The following is a 26,882-nucleotide window of genomic DNA, read 5'->3' as shown; positions in this document are numbered from 1 at the left end:
AAAGCCCGACTTGTTTTTACCCGACTGCCGGGAGGGTTATTATATACCTAATATTAGATTACTTTATATTAGGTTGTACTTACCTAAGAAGAAAATACAGTAGGTATTGCTATAATAACTAGTAAAGTAGATAGCTGATAATAACAATATCATGCAAAACACTTTCTCCCATAATGCGAGCACGTGTTTATGTTGTAAACAACGTTAGTAATACCGACCGACCGATCATTTGACCGAGCTTTGCTCGGTATTCGATGAAACACGAATAAAATGACATTTTCTAAAAATGATTCCTAGCTAGATCGATTTATCGTCCCCGAAACCCGCTATATACTAAATTTCATGAAAATCGTTGGAGCCGATTCCGAGATTCCAACTATATATATACTTACAGGATGTAACAAAAATAAGTGATAATACTTAAGGGTGTGTATGTGTTCCTTATAGAGAGTTCACTGTGAAAATAGCAGCGCTGAAAGACCAAATTTTTTTTTCACTTTTGTATGGGGAAACTCGTGACGTTCGGGCGCTTGCCCATACAAAAGTGAAAAAAATTTTTGGTCTTTCAGCGCTGCTACTTTCACAGTGAACTCTCTATAAGGTACACATACACACCCTAAAGTATTATCACTTGTTTTTGTTACACCCTGTATACAAGAATTGCTCGTTTAAAGCTATAAGATTTAAGGAATAGTTCCTAATACATAAGTCGCTTTCATCAAAAGAACGATGAATGACAAGATTAATTATTATTAGTAAAATTACCAAGGCTACAGACAATAGATCAAGCTAGCAATTTTTCTTTAATGCCTGTAAAAATCTTTAGAGCAAATTATAATCATAATGTTTCTTCCATTTTTGTGGTAGGCCGATAGACTTTTTAAGCCAGTTGGTCTCACCCACGGACGTAAAAAAATACGTTGGTCTCACCTGGAATTATTTTTGATTTGAATAATATTGCGTGAGTTCAAATTGTTAGGAAAAAATACTTTAGCATTTAGCTAACATAATGTTACTAACTAAATAGTTGCTACTCAAGCTAAAGTAACTTTGTAAGAAACATTAAAGTGGACTAGGGCATAGAGTTTTCCTTTTTACCTATTCTCAAGCTTAAAATCGATAAAGTTTTCATTGGAAAGAAATATTCATCAAGAAGTATTATGGGTTTGTTTATCCTATTTTATTTGCATATTATCATAACCTATCATAACGTTACATAATGTATAGTAATGAAAATACAAGGTGAAGAATACAGATGCACTTTACTGTATAGTGATTGCTACTTTATAGAACTACTTGTTTACTTTAGATATTGCTATCTTCGTTCTACGTGATCAACATCAGTAGGGCAGCTCAGTATTTGATAAATCAAATAATCATCAACATTCAAAAAGCTGTATTAAGGCTATTACCAACCAAAACATACCAAAATGGTCATTATCATAATAACTATGACTTTATGTATTTTGTATGTACCTTCGAGGAAATTGATTCCTAGGCAGTTGACAGACCAACGTCATTTGGTCGGATCATGTCGATTCAATGTTAGCTGTGATCTGTCGGCTGGGTTTGTTTTTTATTTTTATCTTATTTCTGTTTCTGTAGAATATTTTTCATAGTTATAAAAATTAAGTGCTGGGAAAAATAAAAGAGATCGTAAAATATATTTAAATGTTTTATTATATTATCAACATTGTAAAAAATTGGTCCGGGTACTGCAGTTAGCTCTTCATTCACTTTGATTGGGCTTTTGGCAGGCTTATCGTGACAGTCTTGGTCTCTAGGTATTGCTGGATTCCATCTTCACCACTGAAAAAATAATAAATTTATTAAAATACGAGCTTTTGCCCGCGGCTTCGCTCGCGTTAAGAAGTATTATTATATACAAACTTTCATCCCCTATTTTAACCCTTTGGAGGTAGAATTGATCAAAATCCTTTCTTAGCGGATGCCTACGTCATATTATCTACCTGCATGCCAAATTTCAACCCGATCGATCCAGTGGTTTGGGCTGAGCGTTGATAGATCACCATGTCAGTCAGTCACTTTTGAGTTATATATATAGATTATATTACTGTATGATTTTCGTCGTACTTGTGTGGCTAGTTACTTTACTAATATAGCAGTAAAATTGATTTCGCTACACTGAAATGGTGCTGGAAGGAGGGCATGGGGGGGGTTTTAGTGGGTAAACCTCGTAGATGGAGTCCCACATACCCCCGCCCCTTCCCCCGAAGGGGTGGGGGATACGTAACGTATTTCCCCTCCTTAACAAAAAAAAAAGGTTAAATAGCATAAATTTCACTATTTTTCACTATTTTCTAACTAAAAACTTAAATTGTTCACTATTTTCTTTGATGCCTCTAATTATATTTTCAGAGCACATGATATAAAATGTAAATCAAGTATATGTTATACATATAACCACTAACGTATAGTGTAATGTGCGAGAAGGAAAAAGGAAAGAGCAAAAAATATGGAAGGTACTTACAGTTCGCGACCAATTCCCGAGTCTCTGAAGCCGCCGAATGGTGTTTGTGGTGTCACGTAGTCGTACATGTTGACCCTGTAACAAATCAGGATGATCAAGTTTCTTATCATCAATTTTAAAAACGCTAAGAGAAAAGCGTTGTTACCTAAAATAGCGCCATTTCTTCGCAATTAGACCTAGCTAATACTCCCTAAATAGGTACAAAATTTCATAAAGTTGCTTTAAGCTGTTGCCGGGAATCCAAAACCATACAAAATCCTCATTCAAATTATAAATTTTACAGGCTTTTTCAGCATCTTCAATTTATTATAACTCCGAGAATCCTCATTGAGTTTCATTTGTATCTCAATGCTTACCATACAGAGCCAGCTCTGGCGTGTTTGACGAAGTTCATGGCGAGGTTGATGTCGTTGGTGACGACACCAGCTCCAAGGCCGTAGTTGGAGTCGTTGGCGCGGTCCAGCACTTCCTCGAAGGTCTCGAACTTGAGTATGCTTTGGACTGGACCGAAGATCTAAGTATAAAACAAAAGATAAAAAATTCATGAAAATTGTTCCAATGGATTCTATCATCTATGTGTCTCAATGTCAAAATGATAGTGTCAGCTAATTTTGGTCTCTGCTATGTCATTAAAATATATTGATTCAATTAAATTTTAATTCAATGTGAATAGCATGTAACACGAATTGTCATCTAAATTTGGTTAATCTGCTTGGTATCTACTTGGCTTGGTTGCATAAACAGCATTGTTAAAAGATAACAGTTGTCAGTTTTATTTATGCATTTGAATAGTGCTATTTTTAGCGTTCCATAATTTGGTTTAAAATTAATTTCTTCATTTATTATCTTTCTATGAAGTTTTGCATTGTTTTCTTTATATTGATTATTTTGTAGCGGGTGGCGTTTCGTTTATTATTTTGCTTCAAACTACATTAGTAATACTCACTTCTTCCCTCGCGATTTTCATGTTGTCCTTAACATCAGCGAAGACAGTGGGTTCGATGTAGTATCCACTCTTGCCTTTCCTGTCACCACCGGCTACGCAACGAGCTCCTTCGCTTTTTCCGATTTTGATGTAGTTCATCACTTTGCCAAACATTTCGTCGTCGATCTGTAATGTTAAAATATAATGTAAAATAACTATTACATGCCATAAGCAGTCTATTATTATCTCTTCAATAGTTTTTTTTAAACAAGTTTTATCCTTAAGCACTATTTTGCATCTTAATTATTATAACATGAAATGAGATCAGGTGACTATCTGGACTACGCAGTACGCAGCTTTTTAATTGACTCCCAAAGGATGAGGTTCTAAGTTTGGCTATTTTTTTACAAACCTGTGGTCCCTGGTGGACGTCATCGAAGGGGTTGCCGACGGCCCTTTTCTTGGCGACCTCAGCAGCTTTGGCGACGAACTTGTCGTAAATTTCAGATTGCACGTAAGTCCTGGTGGCAGCGACACAGCACTGACCGCCGTTGGCGAACGCAGCGTCGTGAGCGATTTCCGCAGCCATGTCGACTAAAAATACACTCTATTAAATGACATGGATGGAATGACGCTGGTCCCCTGGAATGTGGGACGGGCCCTTGTGTGGAACGCTACTTGTGTCGACACACTTGCCCCGTCCCATGTCCAGGGAACCTCGAGCTGTGCGGGCGCAGTCGCAAACCAGGCAGAAAACCAGTAACATATTCTAATTGAATTCTGTACCAAAGATGGTTAATTTGACCTTGATAAATTTCACTTGCTTCGATATTTAATATGGCTGGTAATTTTGTTATTGAAGATTTTTTGTTGCCAACGAAAACGATATTATTTAATTGTTTTCGCTCAATGAATTGATAACATTATTCAATAACTGTTGAAACTTGATGTGATGATGTCAGAATAATCGTTTTGAATGTTGCAAAAACTTGAATATCATGAGATTGTAAGGAAAAGCCACTAATAACTTTAGATAAAGCTTGATATTTACTGTCAGCATCGTTGAAGATCACCAGAGGACTCTTTCCACCGAGCTCCAAGGTTACACGTTTCAGGTTCACTTGGGATGCTGCAGTCATGATGATGCGGCCGACCTGAGAATTTCAATAACAGAATTTGCGATTAATGTTTATGAAAAATTCGACGTAATATTATACTCCTATTCCTAGTTTGTAAAGTCATTGCCAAGTTTTAAAATCAGATTAGAGTACTCATAAGTAATAAATAGATAACTAAACTACAAATAGCAATTTTGATAACAAGTTTGATGATGTAATCATTTCTCCTATGTATATGATAAACGAATGCTATTATATTGCATGACAACAACTTTAAAGATATAAACAGAAATAACATGTTTATTTAAAGGTTGAGGATTTTTTTAATGAGCAATAAGTCCCTCATATTCTTTAGCCCTTTAAAGTAGCCATTCCGTTGTTATAATAACATATTTATTGTGCTCTAGTCTATAGTAATAATAATTATTTCCATAGCATATTGTTCTGACAACGTTATCATTATTGAAGTACCTTTATTATTTATGCTAACAGAAATATTGTCTATAATTTGGTCTTTTTTTTTTTTTTTAAAACGGGCTTTGGCCCACCACACATTCCCACCACTGTATCTCCTGTGTCGCCAGGATCGACAGCGGCATCCAACCACGAAAACCCTTTGATATGATCTCAGGGAGCCCGAGGGACATGCTAAAGCTGTCTTGGGACCCGCAACGAAATTAATCAGAAGAAAATAGGAGGAGTAGGAAGAATTCCAGATTCCCTCCCCAATATAAAGCGGGAGACTGCACAAAGTTGCAGTGACCGAAAGTCAAAGAACTGAAGGGGAAAAGCACCACGGGAATTTAACGTTAATAATAATAGTGACTACTATGCTACAGCTAAATTAATTTATTGTGTTAGACTGTTGCCAATAGTAATTGTGACAAAAACGCTTGAAGGCACGGAAGTTCCTAGCGCTGTCCACGAGATCACCGTAGTATGCGACACCAGATGTGCAGAGTAGGTTGTTTAGCATTGTAGTTCTTTCGTCCTGCCAGAGACTGCACTCCCAGAGAACATGATGAGCTGTTTGTTCAAACATGTTGCCTTCGGTCGAGCACTCGCACATGGGTGATGCTACCAGATTAAATCCGTAGAGTTTGGCCTTAAAATTTCCATGACCGGTCAGGAATTGAGAAACGCAGTGATCAATATCCATCCAATGTTTGGATAGTCGTTCACGAATATTAGGGAAAAAATTATAAAGATGTCGCCCTTTGGTGGAACAGTCCCAACGCGTCTGCCATTCGGAGATTAGGCTTTGCAAAGAGTTTTCTAAAGGTTCAAACAATCTTGCTATTTTATTTTTATCGCGAGCGCTTAAAAAGAACGGGTTGTCAATGTTTTTGTTATGATAGTACATTGTCGCACGACGCTGTAGCAACTTGCGACGAGCCGCGCCGATAGTTGCTCTGTCGGCCCACACGGGGGCCCCGTAGCAAATGCTACCAAGGTAAGTAGCAGTGTAAATTAATTTTAGGGTTTTGAATGAAAGGCCCCATGTCGAAGTAGATATTTTGGTAAAGGAGTAAAAGTTGCGTTTCGCTTTCTCACCGGTTTGAATTATATGTTCTAAAAATGTAAATTTATTTTCTAAGTAAAAACCAAGATAACAGAGCGACTGTTTGCGTTTAACGTTAATATTGTCAAGTTTAATGCTAGGGGAAGATATAAGGGAACCTTTTAAAAGAATTTGGTAAGTTTTTTGCGCGGCGAATTTCAGACGATTACGCTTACCCCAGTCAGATATTAAATTAAGACTACTGTTGGCTTTAGACTCAATTTCGGAACGCGAGTTTGCTTGAACGATAAGAAACCCGTCATCGGCGTAACCAACTAGTATACAAAGCGGTGGAAGTGGAAGACTTAACAAATCGTCGAATCCGATGTTCCATAATTTAGGCGAAATTACCGATCCTTGAGGGCAGCCGCACGTTAAATCTTTGACATGTGTACAATGTCCTAGACGAAGCTTAGTTTGACCGTTAGAAAAGTAAGAATGTATTATAGAATAAATATTGCAGTAACACCCTCGATTTTTTAGTTTTAATAGCACCATCGGCCACCAGGCATGGTCGAAGGCCCCGGAAATATCTAATGAAATAGCGACCACGTATTTAGTTTCCGACAAATTAACTATTTTTCTTACTTCTAACGCCGCGTCCACAGTCGATTTCCCGGCGGTGAAACCGAACTGGTGGCTATGGAATTTAGGGCCACCGGGTAGCAGGCGAGGTACGATGAGACGTTCTAGTAATTTACCTAAGCAAGGCAGTAACGTTATCGGACGGTAAGATTTTGGGTCGTCAGGAGGTTTGTTTCCCGCTTTAGGTATTTATAATTTGGTCTGTGAAGGATAACATCACCATTATCTAAATTATCAACTTATTTAACATCAGTAGCAGGTTAGTACCTCTTTTACATTTTTTAACCCCCGACAAAAAAGACGGGTGTTATAATAAGTTTGACGTGTCGCTCTGTCTGTCTGTCTGTCTGTCTGTCTGTCTGTCTGGCTGTCTGTGGCATCGTAGCATCCAAACAGCTGGACCGATTTTGATCTAGTTTTTTTTGTTTGAAAGCTGACTTAATCGAGAGGGTTCTTAGCTATATTTAATCTCATTTACACTTAGGAATTATTTAAACTTAAAGTCAGTAAATATATTATTTCATTACTTTTTAAATTTGTTTGGAGGGGGCTTTTTTTAATTTCAGTAATTTAATTTTGTAGAATATTATGTTAATTCAAAAGTTCAAAACTTATGAAATAAATATAATAATAATGATGCTTGTCATTGTTCATTAATCCAAGAAACTCAATAGTCAACGCTTATTTAGTTTGCAAATGTTGTACAGTACAGTGCAATCGTAATGTAATAATTATAGCTATATCATCTCAAATAATCACCTCAGTGGATCCAGTGAAAGCTACTTTGTCCACTTTGGGGTGGCTGGTCAAAGCCGCACCAGCGGTTGGTCCGTAACCAGGCACAACATTGACCACACCAGGAGGGAAACCAGCCTCCTTAACGAGGGCAGCCATAGCGAGCGCTGTCAGTGGTGTCTGTTCGGCAGGCTTCACGATGATTGTGCAACCTGTATGAAATATTTCAGAATTTTAGATATCATTTCTAATAGAAACAGTATATTCCCTAAAATCTGAATAATAATGTGTCTAGTTACCAGGTCTTTAAAGACGCTAAAGTTTGATAAAATAATAATATAGTTTTCTTCTTGATTTTTTTTTGTATTTGAACATTGTCGTTCCATTTTGAGGTGCAAATAACAAACATAAATTAGCTTCTATAAGTTACTACTAAAATGTCATCAATTATATGTACTATCAGAGAAGTTGATTCCTAGGCAGATGGCGGACCTAAGTAATTTGGTCGCGTTAAGTCAAACCGATCCGACCGGCGACCGATCACAGCTAACATTGAATTGACATAAGCCGACCACATGACGCAGGTCCGTCAACTGCCTAGGAATAAATTTCCTCGATTGTATTTTGTATGTCGTTACATGATCCTAAAAAAGTTAGACTACCAAATTCAATCAGTTTGCATTACTTAAGGTGTTCGAGTCTCGAGAATCCATCAAACAGGATTGTGTTTGACGAGCGACTACACATTTTGAATTAACCATTGCATGCAATATACAATTATTGACCATAATGCACCACATCATTAGGTATATTGTGTTCGTTGAAATATAGTAGTATCCAGCTCAAATGAATTTACGTGGTAGGCATTGATATAAGTACTTAATGATGCTATTTATATGACCTAGGTTTAGCTTATGTTGAATTTGCACGATTTTCAAAATTGTCGGATAATTCATAGCTTCAAATTTACCTGCAGCCAAGGCTGGGGCGATTTTCCACACGAACATGGGAATCGGGTAGTTCCAGGGGATGATCTGGCCGCAAACACCAACTGGCTCCTTCATGGTCATGGAGATGACGGGTCCATCTTAAGTCGCATAAATTTATAGTTTTATTCATCCAAAGAGTAATTTAGGTAAGTATATTGATCGTCACTTCTGAAGTTATACTAACATTGATTACTCGAAAATTGATTGATCGATAAAAGTGTGAGACGATCGACGAACGGATGCAGTAGGAGCTCAGAGTAAGCCCTATACAAGTATACACACTGATTTATTTGTGGTGTACCACCAAATATTTTTATTTTCCTAGATGTACCTTGAATAAAAAAGTTTGTGGAACACTGATATGGATAGCTCATAATGTCCATCATGTCACATGTGTGACAATAGACTGGCTTTAGTTTATAATTTTCAGAAGAAAAAAAGCTAAGACCATGCCGTAATAAATCGTTGCTTATCAACTTACCAGCAGGGATAGTATTGCCGTGGATTTTGTCGGCCTTGCCAGCGAAGTATCTGACCACTTGCGCTGACCACAGAGCCTCTCCGGTTGCGGTCTTGACGGGTTTCCCGCAGTCCAAGGTCTCTAGTTGACCCAAGTACTTGCTGTCCCTCTCCATGAGGTCAGCGAGTTTGTTGAGCAGGCGACCCCTTTGGGAGGCGTCCATGGTACGCCATTCGGAGTACCGGTGGAAGGCTTTGACTGCTGCATTGACAGCCAGATCTACGTCGGCCTGGATAACAAATTCTATGGCTATCCAGTTGGTTTATGTGTAAGCCATATACGTTTCTTGACATCCAGATTTCACAAAGCAATAAATTTACTCAATTTGTCTTCTCTTTTCAGAAAAAACTGTGTGTGAAAATTAATTACGACGATTTGCAGTCTTTAGGGACCTCTCAGATAGAGAGCGGTCAGGCGTTCAAGCGGTTAGTTTTGCCCTCTTTGTGTTGTATTACGTTCCATAGATATACTCACACAGGGGGCGTCTAACCAGAACGCTTGAATGCGTGACCGCTCTATTGTCTGATAGGTCCCAACTCCCAGTCAAATTACTTTTTAATTTTCATACTTGTCAGATCACAACAATGCTTAATGTGATTTGTGATAGATCATAGACTACGTGGGATGCTAAAGCTTAAAAATTGCCTATTTGGACTAAATATTGTTGGGTAGCATTGCTAGTTTTAAATTTTGTGTTAAATCTTCCAGTTTAGGTATATTATAATACCCATAGAAGAATAAAGTAAAATATGAAAGAAAAGTATGTCTATTGGTCATGAACGACAGCAACGACTGCATCGACTAGGATGAGACGCAGGTATAAGTAGATTACTGGGAAGTGAAAGAACTTTCATTTTGTGAGAAGGTAACAGCTAGTAGCAGGATTAGTCACAATAGAAAGATTTTTTTCCACGGAAGAACAGGCTAAGTGACAGATTGGCAAAGGAATTCCGCCATTTTGTAACTAAAATCTGACAATATGACTATTCTTTCCCGTTCTTAATGTTGTTATGCTAACCCTGCTGCTTAAGTAATAGTAAGGTTATTTTTTAACGGGCTTTGGCCCACCACACATTCCCACCATTGTATCTCCTGTGTCACCAGGTTTGACAGCGGTATCCAACCACGAAAACCCTTTGATATGATCTCAGAGGGACATGCTAAAGCTGTCTTGAGACCCGCAACGAAATTAATCAGACGAAGATTATTAGGAAGAGTAGGATGTACACGGTTTCGGACTTTCAGGTTATTACGGTATAATAGTAAGGTTACCTTGTCTCCCTCAGCCACCTGGGTGATGACGGACTCATCGTGGGGGTTGATGGTGGGGAAGGTCTTCTTGCTCACGGAGTCCACCCACTCATTGTTGATGAACAGCTGCAAATAAAATATTTCCCTTATTATGATGTTTGATAATTAATTAATAGGTTGGGGAAAAAGTCTTTTCGCGTTAAAGTATGTATGAACTTGTCTTAAAATCTCTTGAGCTATACCAATTGTATATGGCTGATTTTGGTACCTATCATTATTTTTTTAATTTTCCAGAAGACAATTCCAAATTTAAATTAAGTAGGTAAATGTGAGATTTTCATTTGTTTTTCTTATTGTTAAAATGAGTGATTCTAATGAAGAAATTCGATACATTTTAAAATTTTATTACAAAAAAGGTAAAAATGCAACACAAGCCGCTAAAAAATTTGTGATGTTTATGGACCTAATGCAGTATCTGTGAGATTAGCACAAATTTGGTTTAAGCGTTTTCAATCTGGAAATTTTGATATCAAAGATGCACGACGCTGGTCGCCCTGTTACGGCCAAATAGCGGTTATTGAGATACAGCAGACAGACAGACAGACGGGCAGACATCGAAGTCTCAGTAATTGGATCCCGTTGTTGCCCTTTGGGTACGGAACCCTAAAAAGAGGGCGTATATTATGTATAATCCGGTTTATTATCATACTCAAGGACATCTGTAAATAATAAATAATTATTTTATACTTACTATTTTTACAATTATTTGTGTTATATTTAGCAAATTATTTTAAATTTGAATTTGGTTACTTTGGAACTAATGTGGCTAAAATACCTCCAAATATTTTAGCCACATTGAATTTTATAACTTACTCGCAATTTTGCCGGCATACTAATGAAACTGCAGTGCTTTAAAACTGCGTAATTTTAATGTGAGTATAAAACATAAAAATATAATATGTCTAGTTCTACCGGTGATCTGTGTAAATTATTATATTGCCAGGATACAGCCTAAAGGTAAAACTAAACATAACCGTCTAAAATACCCGGCTCAAATCTTAAAATCTTGTTTATTGGCAAATCTACGCCACGTGTTTGATATTTTATCAAAAAAGTATAAAAAATACGCATCGATAGGCCGACAAAAACTTGATTAATGTTTTTTGCATAGAAAATCATAAGCATACCTTCGTATATTTGATGTCGACCTTGGCCATGGTGCACACAAAACGTTATAACACGTCTACTGATGTCAATTCACGAGAGCCCACTTGCTCAATGACCGCTTGGCGCACTGCGCAGGGCGCTTCACGCCTATCGTGTGCTATACTGTATATAAGTTATAACGTGTGTTATCTCGAAATAGATTACGTTACCGGAAGAAAGCTACTCGAAATACAAGCCTTTTTCAGGAGAATAGGGTCTAAAATCGTGTAGCAGCACTGGAACTACAAAACAGCCAGTATATGGTGCAGTTCAATGATTCCAGCGTGATTTATAAATTCATAATAGGGTGAATAAGGGGGTTATAATTGGTTGTCATGGTCACAGACAAGCGCGTAATAGATATATATTATTATGTTAATATAATATATTAGGTACTTATCACCTTAGTATAAAACAAAGTCACTTTTTCTGTCCTCATGTCCCTTTGTTTTTAATCTTTAAAACTATGCAACGGATTTTGATGCAGTTTTCTTTAACAGATAGAGTGATTAAAGAGGAAGGTTTATAAGTATAATAAATTCATTAGGTAGTGGAGAAATATTGTTAGTTTTTGAGGTTTTTAATCTGATGTCGTAAATAATTACATTTTTTCCGCTTACAATGCAAACGCAGGCTGTACCCTACCTACGAGATTTATCAAAATAATGTAAGTACTAAGTATAATAATGTACACAATGAAAAAGGTCTAAGTATAGAAAACTTCGCGATGGTATCTCTATCTCAGATATCCCACAATAACATTTTTTTTTAAATTTACTTTTTACTACAAATAGGGGCTAATTTTTGAAGCGATTTTAACAAATACGGCATTAATCCTTATTCAATTAAAATACTTTAAATACATCGTTGATTTGCCCCTTACAGCATATGATTTAAATGAATATTTTCGAAGATATTACAGACTTGATGACACCCGCAACTCTGTTGCGCCAAAATTCGTTTATCGCGAGGGAACCGTACATTTTTCCGGGATAAAAAGAATCCTATGTCCTTTCCCGGGACTCAAAGTATCTTTATGCCAAATTTCAGCAAAATCAATTCAGCGGTTTGAGCGTGAAGATGTAACAGACAGACACACTTTCGCATTTATAATATTAGTATTGATTTCAAAATTGCGGGACGTAGCTTTTGCGGCGGTATCGGCCATTATGCGGGCCAAGGGTAGTAATGAATAATGTATTCATGATTTCCCCCCGTTTTTTCCACATTTTCCTCTATTTCTTAGCTCCTATAAGTCTTAGCGTGATAAAATATAGATCATGGGCTATCTAACACTGAAAGAATTTTTCAAATCGGACTAGTTATAGATCCTGAGATTAGCGCGTTCAAACAAACAAACAAACTCTTCCGCTTTATATACACGAGTCCTTCAGGTACTTACCACGGGGCCAGACTGACGTGGTGTGAAGCGTCCATAGATATTATTATTTATAATATTAAGTATCGATAAATCATACCTAACTACTGTTACATGTATTCAAAGATCATTTTCCTATTTAGGGATCCATTTGTGAAATATTATGTTTTAAATTGGAAAAAAATCGTTAGAGTCCAGTCCCAGTCCCCCTCTACCAAATTCTGGAAATGTCAAATATTCACGGGAGTACGACAGCCGACAGCTTTTTGTACATAATATTACATAATTGAGTTAAAAGTACAGTCATTTTGGGAAACTTTGAACCACGTTTTTATTTTGAACAATACAATAATGTATTGTTCAAAGTTAAGCCGCAAGTCAAAGTTACCCAAAATGAGCGTAAGGAAAGTGATTTTTATTTTGTTTCGTATTAGCTTTGTCCACACTGTGCCTTTTTTTTGTTCATCAAGGGCATGCGTTATAGCGCAGTCAACATCGCACGTGTGGCATGACACTTTTCTTCAACGCGGGTAAATTTTGACGCATTCAATTATTGAATACTAGCGACCCGCCCCGGCATCGCACGGGTATAAAATATATAGCCACTGAAAAAATGATTAAAATCGATTGCCTATGATCTTTCACATGGTCCACTTCTTATCTGTGCCAAATAACATAAAAATTGTTCCAGTAGTTCGCGAGATTAGCCCTTTCAAATAATTTCCCCCGTTTTTTCCACATTATCCTATTAGTCTTAGCGTGATAAAATATAACCTATAGACTTCTTCAATAAATGGGCTATCTAACACTGAAAGAGTTTTTCAAATCGGACCAGTAGTTCTTGAGATTAGCGCGTTCAAGTTAGCCCTTTCAAATAATTTCCCCGTTTTTTCCACATTTTCCTCTATTTCTTCGCTCCTATTAGTCTTAGCGTGATAAAATATAGCCTATAAGCCTTCCTCGATAAATAGGTTATCTAACACTCAAAGAATCATCAAAATCCGTTGCGTATAGTTTTAAAGATTAAAGGGAACAAAGGGACATGAGGGAAAAAAGCGACTTTGTTTTTTAATATGTATAGATGCCAAACGAAAGTTGAAAAAAAGATGATGACGAAAATTGAAGATGAAATTGCATAGTGTGGACATAGCTATTAGTCGAGTTTATACTTTAAAAAAATGTTAGGGCTGGGAAAAATACAAGATATTGTTAAATAAAAAAAATATTTTATTTATATAATAGCAACATTGTAAAAAATTGGTCTGGGTATAACAGTTTACGATTCATTCACTTTGATTGGGCTTTTGGCAGGCTTATCGTGACAGTCTTCGTCTCTAGGTATTGCTGGATTCCATCTTCACCACTGTGAAAAAAAAAAACAGAATGAAAATATTACCAAATCATATCTCTGGTGTTGCTTTTAGTGGGGTGGCTAGCAGTTGCCTTACTAAGAGGTATCTAGCTTGCCTAAATCTAAACGAAAATTCTCTTTTAAATTAGTAAGCGAGCGGAGCGAGACCTAGTATATCCCACAACCTGAGCACTTTGTGACTACTATTTATGGAAAAACTATCACGCCTATTAATTTTATTTAAGTATATAATAATATGTGGATGTGCGAAAAACGACGCGAGTCCTCACAAAGCTCGGCTTTTAGCTACATAGTTATTAGGCGCGTGTAACAAGCTAGAAGGACATTCGTCACCGAAATTGAAAGTCGGATTGTGACTAAATTACGTACATCCGTGATTTGCCTATGAATAAACCAATTACTTTGCATTCACAAATAAGCAGGACGGGAAACTTTTGCCGCCCCGGGGCACTGAAAAATTGCCGCTCCATCACCTACTGAAATATCACTAAAAGCAGAGACCAGACTAATATTTTCCTTTGTCTATGATTATATTAAAAATTTATCTACTTTCCAAATTTTGCTGCCCTAGAAAATTTGCTGTCCTGGGTACTAGCCCCGATTGCCCCTAGAGTAAAACTGGAATTAGGTAAAGGTTTAAGATACTTACAGTTCGCGTCCAAGTCCTGAGTCTCTGAATCCGCCGAAAGGTGTTTGTGGTGTCACGAAGTTGTACATGTTGACCCTGTAATAAATAGGTAAGGATCGTCAGCTCTTTATTTTAAAACATAAAAAGACCACGGTATTTGAAAAATAATATGAATATTAGCAACATTTTTACTTCCCTAAAATTCCCTAAATATGTCATGTATCTACTAATTTTGGCGTTTCAGAATATAGGTACGATACGACAATGTACCCACAACATTTACAAGCTTTTTCAATATTTATCCATCTTTAACTCTACAAAGGATTTTGTTTCAGTTTCATATTTTGTATTTCTTTATACGGGCAAATGGCCCCCACTGCAATTAATGTGTCGCCAGAATCAACAGTGGAACCACGAAAAACCCTTTGATATGATCTCAGGGGTGCCCGAGGGGTAAGCCAAATCTGTCTTGGGACTCACAATGAAATTAATCAGAAGAAGCAGGAGGAGTAGGAGATTTCATATTTTGTATCTCAATACTTACCATAGAGAGCCAGCTCTGGCGTGTTTGACGAAGTTCATGGCGAGGTTGATGTCGTTGGTGATGACACCAGCTCCCAGGCCGTAGTTGGAGTCGTTAGCGCGGTCCAGCACTTCCTCGAAGGTCTCGAACTTAAGGATGCTTTGGACTGGGCCGAAGATCTATAAGAAAAAGATAAAAAATTCATGAAAATTATTCCAATGGATTCGATAATGTAACACGAATTGTCATCTTTTGGTTTCTGCTTATAACAGCATTGTTAAAAGATAACAGTTTTATTTATGCCAATATGATTTGAATAGTGCCAGCCACTTCGTATAATTTGTTTTTTTTTTCCGCTTTATCGTCTGCTTAGACAAAACTGGACATTAATTTCTTCATTTATTATCTTACTATGAAGTTCTGCATTGTTTTCTTTATATTGATTATTTTGTAGCGGATGGCGTTTCGTTTATTATTTTGCTTCAAACTACATTAGTAATACTCACTTCTTCCCTCGCGATTTTCATGTTGTCCTTAACATCAGCGAAGACAGTGGGTTCGATGTAGTATCCACTCTTGCCTTTCCTGTCACCACCGGCTACGCAACGAGCTTCGCCTTTTCCGATATTGATGTAGTTCATCACTTTATTAAACATTTCATCATCAATCTGTAAAGTTAAAATTTAATGTAAATTAAATAAAACTCAGCTTTTTTCCTCAGTCAACAGTCTATTATTATCTCTTTAATTGTTTTTTTTAAATTTGTAATAGAATAAGTTTTATCCTCAAGCTCTATTTTATATTTAAATAAATACATAATATGATATGAATAATGATAACATGAAATGAGATTAGGTTACTAATTACTATCTAGACTACGCAACTTTTTGACTGACTTTCAAAAAGGATGAGGTTCTATGTGAGGCTGTAGATATTTTCACAAACCTGTGGTCCCTGGTGGACGTCATCGAAGGGGTTGCCGACGGCCCTCTTCTTGGCAACCTCAGCAGCTTTGGCGACGAACTTGTCGTAAATTCCAGATTGCACGTAAGTCCTGGTGGCAGCGACACAGCACTGTCCGCCGTTGGCGAACGCAGCGTCGTGAGCGATTTCCGCAGCCATGTCGACTAAAAAATACACTCTATTAAATTACATTCACTGACAATTTTCCTATATTGTATATATTCTAATCTAATGTTGTGACCTTGATAAATTTCAATTGCTTCGATATTTAATATAGCTAATTTTGTTATTGAAGACTTGTTGTTGCTACCAAAAATTATATTTGTAATTGTTTTTCCTCAATGTGTTGATAACATTATTTAATGGCTGTTAAGACTTGATGTCAGAATAATCGTTTTGAATGTTGCAAAAACTTGAATCTCATGAGATTGTAAGGCCAAGCCACTAATAACTTTAGATAAAGCTTGATATTTACTGTCAGCATCGTTGAAGATCACCAGAGGACTCTTTCCACCGAGCTCCAAGGTTACACGTTTCAGGTTCACTTGGGATGCTGCAGTCATTATGATGCGGCCGACCTGAAAATTTGGATGACAGAATTTGCGATTAATGTTTATTAGTTAGCAAAGTCATTGCCAAGTCTTAAAATCAGATTACAGCTTAACGAGTACAGACTGGTAAGCATAGATAAACTGAACGATATAACAATTTTGATAACAATGTTGATGATGTAATAATGTTTTATACTTAGATGACAAACGACCCCTATTATAATTAAGTATATAATATGATAACAACTTTAAAGATAAAAACGAAGTAACATTTTTTTTTAAAGTTGAGGAAATTTTTGAAATGGGCAAGAAGTCTCTCATTTAAAAGTATACTCATTCCGTTATTGTATAAATATTAGGCTCTATAGAAATAATCTCAATAATTATTTCCATAGCATATTGTTCTGACAACGTTATCATTATTGTAGTACTTACATTTAATTGTTTATGCTAAGAGTGATAATATTGTCTGTGAAGGATAACAACACCATTATCCAAATGATCGACTTCAGTTCCCTTTATAATTATAACAATAACACTTATTTAACATCACTAGCAGGTTTATACCTCTTTTGAATTTTTTTAAAATATTATGTTAATCCAAACTTATGAAATAATTAATAAATAATAATAATAAAAATAATAATAATGCTTGTCATTGTTCATTAATCCAACTAACTCAATAGTCAACGCTTATTAAGTTTTCGTAATTATAATATCATCTCAAAAATCACCTCAGTGGATCCGGTGAAAGCTACTTTGTCTACTTTGGGGTGGCTGGTCAAAGCCGCACCAGCGGTTGGTCCGTAACCAGGCACAACATTGACCACACCAGGAGGGAAACCAGCCTCCTTAACGAGGGCAGCCATAGCGAGCGCTGTGAGGGGTGTCTGTTCGGCAGGCTTCACGATGATTGTGCAACCTGTATGAAATATTTCAGAATTTTAGATAACATTAAAATTGATGATGGGAATATAATATTATAGTCAGGGTTCCCTAGAACATTTATTTTGATTAAATACCTTTAAGCAAAGTTTTTGTGAGAAGCTGCATTTTGATAAGACGAACAACATTTTTATCTGCGAAAAATCTCGAAAGCTAACAGAGATTGAAAGGATTTCATACTTTGATTTGATGGTCCTAAAATATGGATTGTGTATACTTATAGATACATAACGATAAACTCTTACTCTTACTACTTGTACTATTATCTATTCTGTGCTCTTACTCTTAAACCTATAGATAGGTTAATAATTATTAACTTAGGTTAGGTTAATAATTATTAACCTATCTATACACAAATAGTAATCAGCTTGTTAGGGTTCCGATTAAGGGTTCTGTAATCAAGAATACTTGGTTGACCCTAATTTATATATTCCCATCCTAAATTTTATAATCCCTAAAGAATTATGTCCACGAATCCAGGTCTTTACAGACGCCAAAGCTTAATGAAATAGTTAGTTTAATTAATTAGTTTTTTCCTAATTTCTTTAGTATTTGAACATATACGTTCCATTTTGAGATGCAAATAACAGACAAAAATTTTCGATACATTGCTACTAAATAAAAATGTAAATATACTTTGTATGTCGTTACAGGATCCTAAAAAAATTAGACCACCAAATTCATGTTTGCATTATTTAAATTTTAAATTGCTCAAGTCTAGAGAATCCATCAAACATGATTGTGTTTCACGAGCGACTACACATTTTGAATTAATGCACCACATCATTTGGTATATTGTGGTCGTTGAAATATTGTGTGCACAACAAGGCAAGGCAGGTAGTGTTAAGCTCAAACGAATTTACGTGGTAGGCATTTATAAAAGTACTTAATGATGCTATTTATATGACCTAGGTTTAGCTTATGTTGAATTTGCACGATTCTCAAAATTGTCGGATAATTCATAGCTTCAAATTTACCTGCAGCCAAGGCTGGGGCGATTTTCCACACGAACATGGGGATCGGGTAGTTCCAGGGGATGATCTGGCCGCAAACACCAACTGGCTCCTTCATGGTCATGGAGATGACGGGTCCATCTTAAGTCGCATAAATTCATAGTTTTATTCTTCCAAAGAGTATTTCAGGTATATTGATCGTCACTTATGAAGTTATAATATTTACATTGATAACACAAAAAATTATTGATCATTAAAAAGATATAGATCACGATGACTGTAGACTACAGATCTTGAGATTAAGTATTGTATCATCTCATCACAATCTACGAGCAATAAGAAACGTAACTGTTGGGCATTGGCACAGTTACGTTTCTGTAGTATGTTCAAATGTGTAAAAAATTTCTACGAAGATGCTAACAACAGTTGCTGGCTTTAGTTAATAATAATTTTGAGAAGGAAAAAAGCGTAGACCGTCATTCGGCGTGCAGCTATTCGTATAGTGCACAATATAATGATTCTAATGAATCATTGCTTATCAACTTACCAGCAGGGATAGTATTGCCGTGGATTTTGTCGGCCTTGCCAGCGAAGTATCTGACCACTTGCGCTGACCACACAGCCTCTCCGGTTGCGGTCTTGACGGGTTTCCCGCAGTCCAAGGTCTCCAGTTTGCCCAAGTACTCGCTGTCCCTCTCCATGAGGTCAGCGAGTTTGTTGAGCAGGCGACCCCTTTGGGAGGCGTCCATGGTACGCCATTCGGAGTACCGGTGGAAGGCCTTGACTGCTGCATTGACAGCCAGATCTATGTCAGCCTAGAGAGCAAATTTTATGGTTATACAGTTGGTTTATTTGTAAGCCTTATACGTTTCTCGACATCCAGATTTCACAAAGCAATAAATTAACTCAATTTGTCTTCTCTTTTCAGAAAACAATGTATGTGAAAATTAATTACCACGATTTACAAATTTTTGTCCTTTATAGGGACCTATCAGATAGAGAGCGGTCAAGCGGCCACTTTTGCGCTCTTTGTCTTGTATTACGTTACATAGAGATACTCACACAGGGGGCGTTCTAACCGCGTTAGAATTGCTATCTTGCATGACTGCTCGAACGTAGAATGCGAACCGCGCAGAATGCTTGAATGCGTGACTGCTCTTTGTCTGATAGGTCCCTTAGTCAAATTCCTTTTCATACTATTCAGATCACAACAATGCTAATTGTGATTTGTGACAGACTACGTAGGATGCTAAAGCTTGTAAATTGCCTATTTGGACAATAGATTGTTGGGTGGCATTGTTAGTTCAATTTTGTGAACTAATAATGATGGTATATTACCTAAAGTAAAATATAAATAAAACCCTATGTCCCTTGGTCATACAACAGCAAGTAGCAACGTCGATCAACTGCGTCGATTAAATGATGAAATTCGTAGATTACGGGGAAGTGAAAGAATAAAATTACGGGAACAGCTAGGTAATAGAAATAGTAAGGTTACCTTGTCTCCCTCAGCCACCTGGGTGATGACGGACTCATCGTGGGGGTTGATGGTGGGGAAGGTCTTCTTGCTCACGGAGTCCACCCACTCGTTGTTGATGAACAGCTGCAAATAATATATTACCCATATTATGATATTAGCTAATTAATTGTTACAAGAGATCGTCCAATGGTCGAAATTCGACCTTACTTGCAAGTTGCAACGACATTAGGACTGCTACCTATATTTTGTAAAAAATATTGACTTCAGCGACCACATCTGATTGACTTCATCATAGTTTTTTTCAATTCTTGTCTTTAGGACTCAGCTGATCTCAGACTGGCGCATTGTCTAATAGTATCTAAAATTAAATTAAAAAAAACATCCATTTTCAATTTGTCAACTTGTTGTCAACAGACTTCAACCATAAATAAAAGAGTATAATTTGTATGTATAGGCTTGTCACTCAAAAATCTGTCATTTTTCCTAGTAGTAGTGTCGTAGTGTGTGTAACGTTTTATTTGTTTAAAATATATAATATGATAAAAGCATAATTTGAAAATAATATTAGCTCGATGCACTCCTTCACCATATAAACTATAACTGTGCGAAATTTCATTCACCTACGTTTCCCCATTTTTCGTAAAGGGGTTACAAAGTTTTTCTCTCACTTATTAATATACTTATAGATAACCTATAAAAAAATCGGCCACGTGCGAGTTAGACACGCGCACGAAGGGTTTTGTAAAATTATAGAGCAAATGTTGTGTTTTTTGTAAGGAAATTGTATTTTATTTTTATTATTAATTATTAAAGTACAAAATATTTATAATATACTTAAGTAATAAATGATTTTATGAATATTTCAAGTGTAGTCGTTATTGATTACAATCTAAAAACAAAAAAAAACGTGTTTACCCTTTGGGTACGGAACCCGAAAAACCGACCAAGCGCGTGTCAGGCCACGACAATATAATAATAATAATAATAGACATTTATTCAACAAAGTTCACAGTACACTACAATAAAACAAAGCACAACAATAGAGACAGAGAAAACAAAAACGCACAAACAAAACAACAAAAATTCATACTAAGCCTGACTACATAATATGAATGATTGAATGAATGAAATGAAATGAAATGAAAATGAATGAAAATAGTATCTAAGATAACAGAAAAAAACTATTGAGAACACTTAATTAAAACGTTTTACGTGCGTTTAATTAAAACATTTTACGCACAATAATTAATTTATATAATATTTTTGTGGTGCTGGTGCGGCGCGGATTAAGTGCTTTGGTGCAGTATTAGGGCAGTGCAGTGCGAAAAGTTGTTGAATAGGACTCCACTCAGGTAAATGAACATGGCACAGGATACTGTACCACGATCCCTGGTATTATGTGGATCCTCGAAATGTAAAAAAAATATAAGGTTCCGCAGTACCGCTAGTTTTTGAATGAGCTGGGCAATGAATGTACATTTATAATGTGTTTTACACGTGTTTCACAAGTAACAACATCATCAACGAAAAGTTCCTATAAACTTCGCGGAATACATTTTTTTAGTCGATCGACTATAAAATTACTCAATAACTTATGAAGTCCGTGATAATTTTCCTTTTAAATTCAGCATATTTCCTACACCTGTGTTTTTTTTTACATTTCCAGAAGCAACCGTTTAGCTGTTTAGCTGGTTGAAGCCCCCCCCCCCCTTCATGCGGTTCATGGGGGGGGGGGGGGGGGGGCACTGGACTCTAACGATTTTTTTCACTTCAAAACTTCATCTATATCTATAAGTATAAAAATGAATTTTCAATTGTGTTAGTAACGCTAAAACTCGAAAACGGCTGAACGGATTGGGCTAATTTTAGTTTTAAAATATTCGTAGAAGTCCAAGGAAGGTTTTAAAGTGACTGGTGACTCGAAGTTCACCGGGACAGCTAGTAATTATATAAAACTCAAAGTTGACTGACTGACATGGTGATCTATCAACGCACAGCCCAAACCACTGGACCGATCGGGCTGAAATTTGGCATGCAGGTAGATATTATGACGTAGGCATCCGCTAAGAAAGGATTTTGATCAATTCCACCTCCAAGGGGTTAAAATAGGGGATGAAGCCGCGGGCAAAAGCTCGTATAGTATCACAAATGGATCCCTAAATCGGAAAATGATCCTTCAAAAATGGTTTTCAAAAGACCTATCCAACGATAGCCCATACGGTTGGGTGGACGCGAACAAAAATCATCCCCACTTGATGTGTAGGGGAGGTACCATAAAAAATATTTCTTCTCACCTCCGGGCGGAAAACGTCAACTTTCTTCCCGCTGCGCTTACCGATGTTGCCGTTTTCCGCCTCCGTCGATGAGAAAAATAGTATACGCACCATGGGCAGTAAATAAGAAAGCCTCAGCTCACATTATTACATGACGTGATCTGAGACATTTCTTATTTTCCTACCTGTACTATTTTAAGATTTTATATACGGTACCATTTTGTCGGTATCATTATATTATGTTCATTGTTCATGCCGAATTACAACTTTGTAACTACACAACACAACGTGACACAACACAAATTTAGAAATCGCCGGAGTGCCGTATTGTGAATATAAAGTACTATAACCTAATCAATTATTATTTATCACGCGCGATGTTTTGATGAAAAATAAAATAAGAGTCATCACTACATATTATGTAAAATATGATACGAGTATGATAATATTATCATACTCAAGGACATCAGCTGTAAATAATTATAGCAAAAACTCGTTCCAAAAAACAAGTAAAAATAAAAATCGGCCAAGTGCGAGTTGGACTCGCCCACGAAGGGTTCCGCAGCAGCAATAAGGTTTTTATTGTTTTAGTTGTACGTACCCCTAAATTTTTAAATAATTTTTTCCATTTTTGTATCAAAATTCAAAATCATAATGCGGTTCACAGACTACAACTACTTACCAAGTTTCAATAGTAGGTATAGCTCTTATAGTTTCGGAGAAAAGTGGCTGTGACATACAGACGGACAGACAGTATTTGCCCTTATGTTATAAAATGCTAGTTATCCACTTCATCTACTCATGTCTTCAGTTATGAGTTATGACTTGCGAAGAAGTACGTAGTAGCTTGGTATTTATTCAGTTATGCCCATGACCACAGCCCATGACTATGGACTTATTACATCAGTAATTTATTTAATTAAATAACGAGATGCTTTCCGTTGTACCATATTATTGTAATGGAGGTAGGTGAAAAATTTACTCAGTTATAAATTTTATGTGTGATTTTTTTACGTTACTTTTTTGTTAGCAAATTAAGTAAGTATACATTTTTACTTCTTAAGGTAGATGATGCAATGAAAAAAATATTAACTATTAAGTATTAAATAACTTGAGTGTTTCATAAATCATACCGCGGTCCGCGAATCGCGATATTTGGTCCGAAACGGCTAACTACCCAATAATGATAAAATTATTATATTAGCTGATATGATATATCTATACGAGTATATTAATACGTGAGAGAAAAACTTTGTAACCATTTTATACGAAAAGTGGGGAAACGTAGGTGCATGAAATTTCGCACAGTTATCTATACTAATATTATAAATGCGAAAGTATCTCTGTCTGTCTGTCTGTCTCGCTTTCACGCCAAAACTACTGAACCGATTGTAATGAAATTTTGTACACAGATAGTCTAAAGCCTGAGAAAGGACATAGGCTACTTTTTAACTGGAAAAAGGGGTTGTAAGGAGGTGAAAATGCGTAAATTTGGTCAAATCAAGTTAGTTCCAAAAACTCAAAATAGATGGCGCCAAGAGTCCCCTAGATCGCGCTATCGCTTGCTCATGAGTATTTCTATAAGTGGTGGTACCCTGTTGAGGTACATTTTTCGATTCTTTCGATTGTTATAAGTACACGTTATTAACTAATAACTAATAAGTAATAACTCACAGCGCCAAAACTACTGAACCGATTGTAATGAAATTTTGTACACAGATAGTTTAAAGCCTGAGAAAGGACATAGGCTACTTTTTAACTGGAAAAAGGGGTTGTAAGGGGGTGTTTATGCGTAAATTTGTTCAAATTAAGTTAGTTCCAAAAACTGGAACAGATGGCGCCAAGAGTCGCCTAGATCGCGCTATCGCTTGCTCATATGTATTTCTATAAGAGGTGGTACCATGTTGAGTTAATATTTGCGATTCTTTCGATTGTTATACATGTTATTAAATAACTCACCTACCAACATAGATATCAGAAACAGTCTGTCTACCAATAATAAATAGTTTATGGGCATTGGGCAAAGTTAAGGTTGTGTAATGCATTATGCAGCTAAGTTGTGTAACGCTAAATAAGCTTTAAAATTTGGTATAAAAAAGTTTAATTAAGTAAAAAAAAAACATATTATGTGCACACCACACGGCTGTTTTGGGTATTTTGATTTAAAATTGGTGTCAAAAGCTTTTTAAAACCCTGGTACCCCACCAGGGTTTTAAAAAGCTTTTGACACCAATTTTGCTAAGTCCCAGAGACAAGAATTGAAAAAAACTATGATGAACTACTACCTAAATTTTACAAAAATATAGGTAGTAGTCCTAATGTCGTTGCAAGTAAGGTCGAATTTCGACCATTGGGCGATCTCTAGTATTATATTAGCTAGTCATTGAGATATAAGTACTGTAAGTACCTAAGTAAGTACTTATATTATCTCAATGCTGATAATCGATTTTTTTATTCATTAGTATAAATTATCAAAATTGTCTCTAGCTTTCATCTTATTTCGTTCCATGTTTGTTATCGGTCGATGTGTTTTAGTCACATTAAATTTTTATAAGTAACATGCTATTTCGCAATTTTACCGAAACTACTGTAACTGCAGTGCTTCAAAAATGCATTTAAATATAGCCAGGAATCGGCATACAGCTTACAGGTAGAACTAAACATAACCGTCTAAAATCTCAGGCATAAATCTTAACATCTTGTTGATAGGCAAGTGGCAAGACGTCTACGCCACATGTTGGATATTTTATCAAAAAAGTATAAAAATACACAACGATAGGCCGGCAAAAACCTAGTACTTTGTACAAGAAATCATAAGCATACCTTCGTATATTTGATGTCGACCTTGGCCATGGTGAATACAAAACGTTATTTATAACACGTCTATAACTGATGTCACCGCACGCGAGCCCACTTGCCCAATGGCCCCTCCACGCCTATCGTGCTGTACATATATCGTATATTATCTCAAAATAGATTACGTTACCGGAGGAATGCCACGCGAAATACAAGCCTCTTTCAGGAGCGTAAGGTCTTAAATCGTGTAGCATAACTGGAACAACAAAACAGCGAGTAGATTCCAGATGAATTCATATTAGGATGAATAAGGTGAGAATTGGTTGTCAAGGTCACAGACTAGCATGCGAAACATCAAACAGCTTACAGCATTATACAAGGTGTAACAAAACTAACTGATAATACTTTAGGGTGTGTATGTGTTCCTTGTAGAGAGTTCACTGTGAAAGTAGCAGCGCTGAAAGACCAAAATTTTAATCCATGTTAATATTAAAATGTTATCTATCACCAATTACTACATAACGAGCAACCAATTATATATACAGGGTATACCAAAAATAAGTGATAATACTTTAGGGTGTGTACGTGTTCCTTGTTGAGAGTTCACTATGAAAGTAGCAGCGCTGAAAGACCAAAAAAATTTTTTACTTTTGTATGGGGAAACTCGTGACGCCCGGGCCCTTGCCCATACAAAAGTGAAAAATAAAATTCGTCTTTCAGAGCTGCTACTTTCACAGTGAACTCTCTACAAGGAACACGTACACACCCTAAATTATTATCACTTATTTTTGTTACACCCTGTATATATATATATATATATATATATATATATATATATACAGTGTGTACCAAAAATAAGTGATAATATTTTAGGGTGTGTACGTGTTCCTTGTAGAGAGTTTACTGTGAAAGTGGCAGCTCTGAAAGACGAAAAAAATTTTTTCACTTTTGTATGGGCAAGGGCCCGAGCGTCACGAGTTTCCCCATACAAAAGTGAAAAAAAATTTTGGTCTTTCAGCGCTGCTACTTTCACAGTGAACTCTCTACAAGGAACACGTACACACCCTAAAGTATTATCACTTGTTTTTGTTACATCCTGTATATATATATATATATATATATATATATATATATATATATATATAATTGGAATCTCGGAATCGGCTCCAACGATTTTTATGAAATTTAGTATATAGGGGGTTTTCATAAGTCATAACAGTGACTTACTTACTGTTATTGATAAATGATAAGAACACTTTTATCATATCTTAGTCAGGTAGTATTTAGTAGGTAAGAACAATTAAGTCCAATTTTATTGACCGACTTTCAAAAAGGAGGAGGTAAATGGTAACACGTTCGGCTGTATGTATTTTTTTTATGTATGTTCAACGATTACTCAGCCGTTTGTGGTACGATTTTCAAAATTATTTTTGTGTTGTATAGGGTTTGACTCGAATTTGGTACCATGTTCATAAAAGTGGTAACCAGATGATAGGATCCATGGACCAAGAGTAATCGAGGGAACTCGTCGAGTTGTTTTAAGAACAGAAAGTATATGCTACTGTGCAATTTATACTTATTCATCATAATCATCATCACTACCATTACACCATACATCATCATTCATCACATTGTGGCT

General features: G+C 36.3%; 3 protein-coding genes across 4 annotated transcripts in view; 1 reads left to right on the top strand and 2 right to left on the bottom strand.

Moving 5' to 3' along the window:
- The window catches only part of LOC121739977 (phospholipase A1), a 58,102-nt gene that overhangs the window by 16,361 nt on the left and 14,859 nt on the right, over positions 1-26,882 (top strand). The window lies entirely within an intron of this gene.
- On the bottom strand, positions 1,658-25,331 carry LOC121739975 (aldehyde dehydrogenase X, mitochondrial-like). Of its 2 annotated transcripts, none has more exons than XM_042132643.1 (11): positions 25,271-25,331; positions 10,197-10,301; positions 8,886-9,153; positions 8,386-8,502; positions 7,440-7,627; positions 4,468-4,570; positions 3,829-4,010; positions 3,438-3,602; positions 2,848-3,005; positions 2,492-2,566; positions 1,658-1,809 (listed from the first exon to the last, which is right to left on the bottom strand). In XM_042132643.1, the coding sequence occupies exons 1-11, from the start codon at positions 25,298-25,300 to the stop codon at positions 1,734-1,736; spliced, it is 1,467 nt and encodes a 488-aa protein (XP_041988577.1). In that variant the 5' UTR covers positions 25,301-25,331; the 3' UTR covers positions 1,658-1,733. The 2 variants fall into 2 exon arrangements, with proteins under 2 accessions (XP_041988577.1, XP_041988576.1); XM_042132642.1 differs by lacking the exon at positions 25,271-25,331 and adding an exon at positions 11,363-11,479.
- LOC121739976 (aldehyde dehydrogenase X, mitochondrial-like) lies at positions 13,966-25,348 on the bottom strand. Its single transcript, XM_042132644.1, has 11 exons — positions 25,271-25,348; positions 20,193-20,297; positions 19,242-19,509; positions 18,719-18,835; positions 17,531-17,718; positions 16,721-16,823; positions 16,228-16,409; positions 15,789-15,950; positions 15,304-15,461; positions 14,781-14,855; positions 13,966-14,122 (listed from the first exon to the last, which is right to left on the bottom strand). Exons 1-11 carry the CDS (start codon positions 25,298-25,300, stop codon positions 14,047-14,049), a joined length of 1,464 nt encoding a protein of 487 aa, XP_041988578.1. The 5' UTR covers positions 25,301-25,348; the 3' UTR covers positions 13,966-14,046.

Source organism: Aricia agestis, chromosome 2 (assembly GCF_905147365.1).
Source record: "Aricia agestis chromosome 2, ilAriAges1.1, whole genome shotgun sequence".
Classification (NCBI taxonomy): Eukaryota; Metazoa; Arthropoda; class Insecta; order Lepidoptera; family Lycaenidae; genus Aricia; species Aricia agestis.
The sequence above is the reverse complement of the archived record's forward strand: the minus strand, read 5'-3'. Positions and strand labels throughout refer to the sequence as shown.

Bases quoted from the DNA above. Each gene is read 5' to 3' on its own strand.
- LOC121739975 (XM_042132643.1), bottom strand. From the start codon at position 25,300: ATGGCCAAGGTCGACATCAAATATACGAAG. The intron at 2,567-2,847 runs GTAAGCATTGAG...GATTTGTTACAG, and splicing joins GCCAGAGCTGGCTCTGTATG to GGTCAACATGTACGACTACG. The intron at 1,810-2,491 runs GTAAGTACCTTC...TTATTTTTTCAG, and splicing joins TCGGGAATTGGTCGCGAACT to TGGTGAAGATGGAATCCAGC.
- LOC121739976 (XM_042132644.1), bottom strand. From the start codon at position 25,300: ATGGCCAAGGTCGACATCAAATATACGAAG. The intron at 20,298-25,270 runs GTATGCTTATGA...TATTATTTGCAG, and splicing joins TCGACATCAAATATACGAAG to CTGTTCATCAACAACGAGTG. The intron at 17,719-18,718 runs GTAAATTTGAAG...TATTTCATACAG, and splicing joins CGCCCCAGCCTTGGCTGCAG to GTTGCACAATCATCGTGAAG.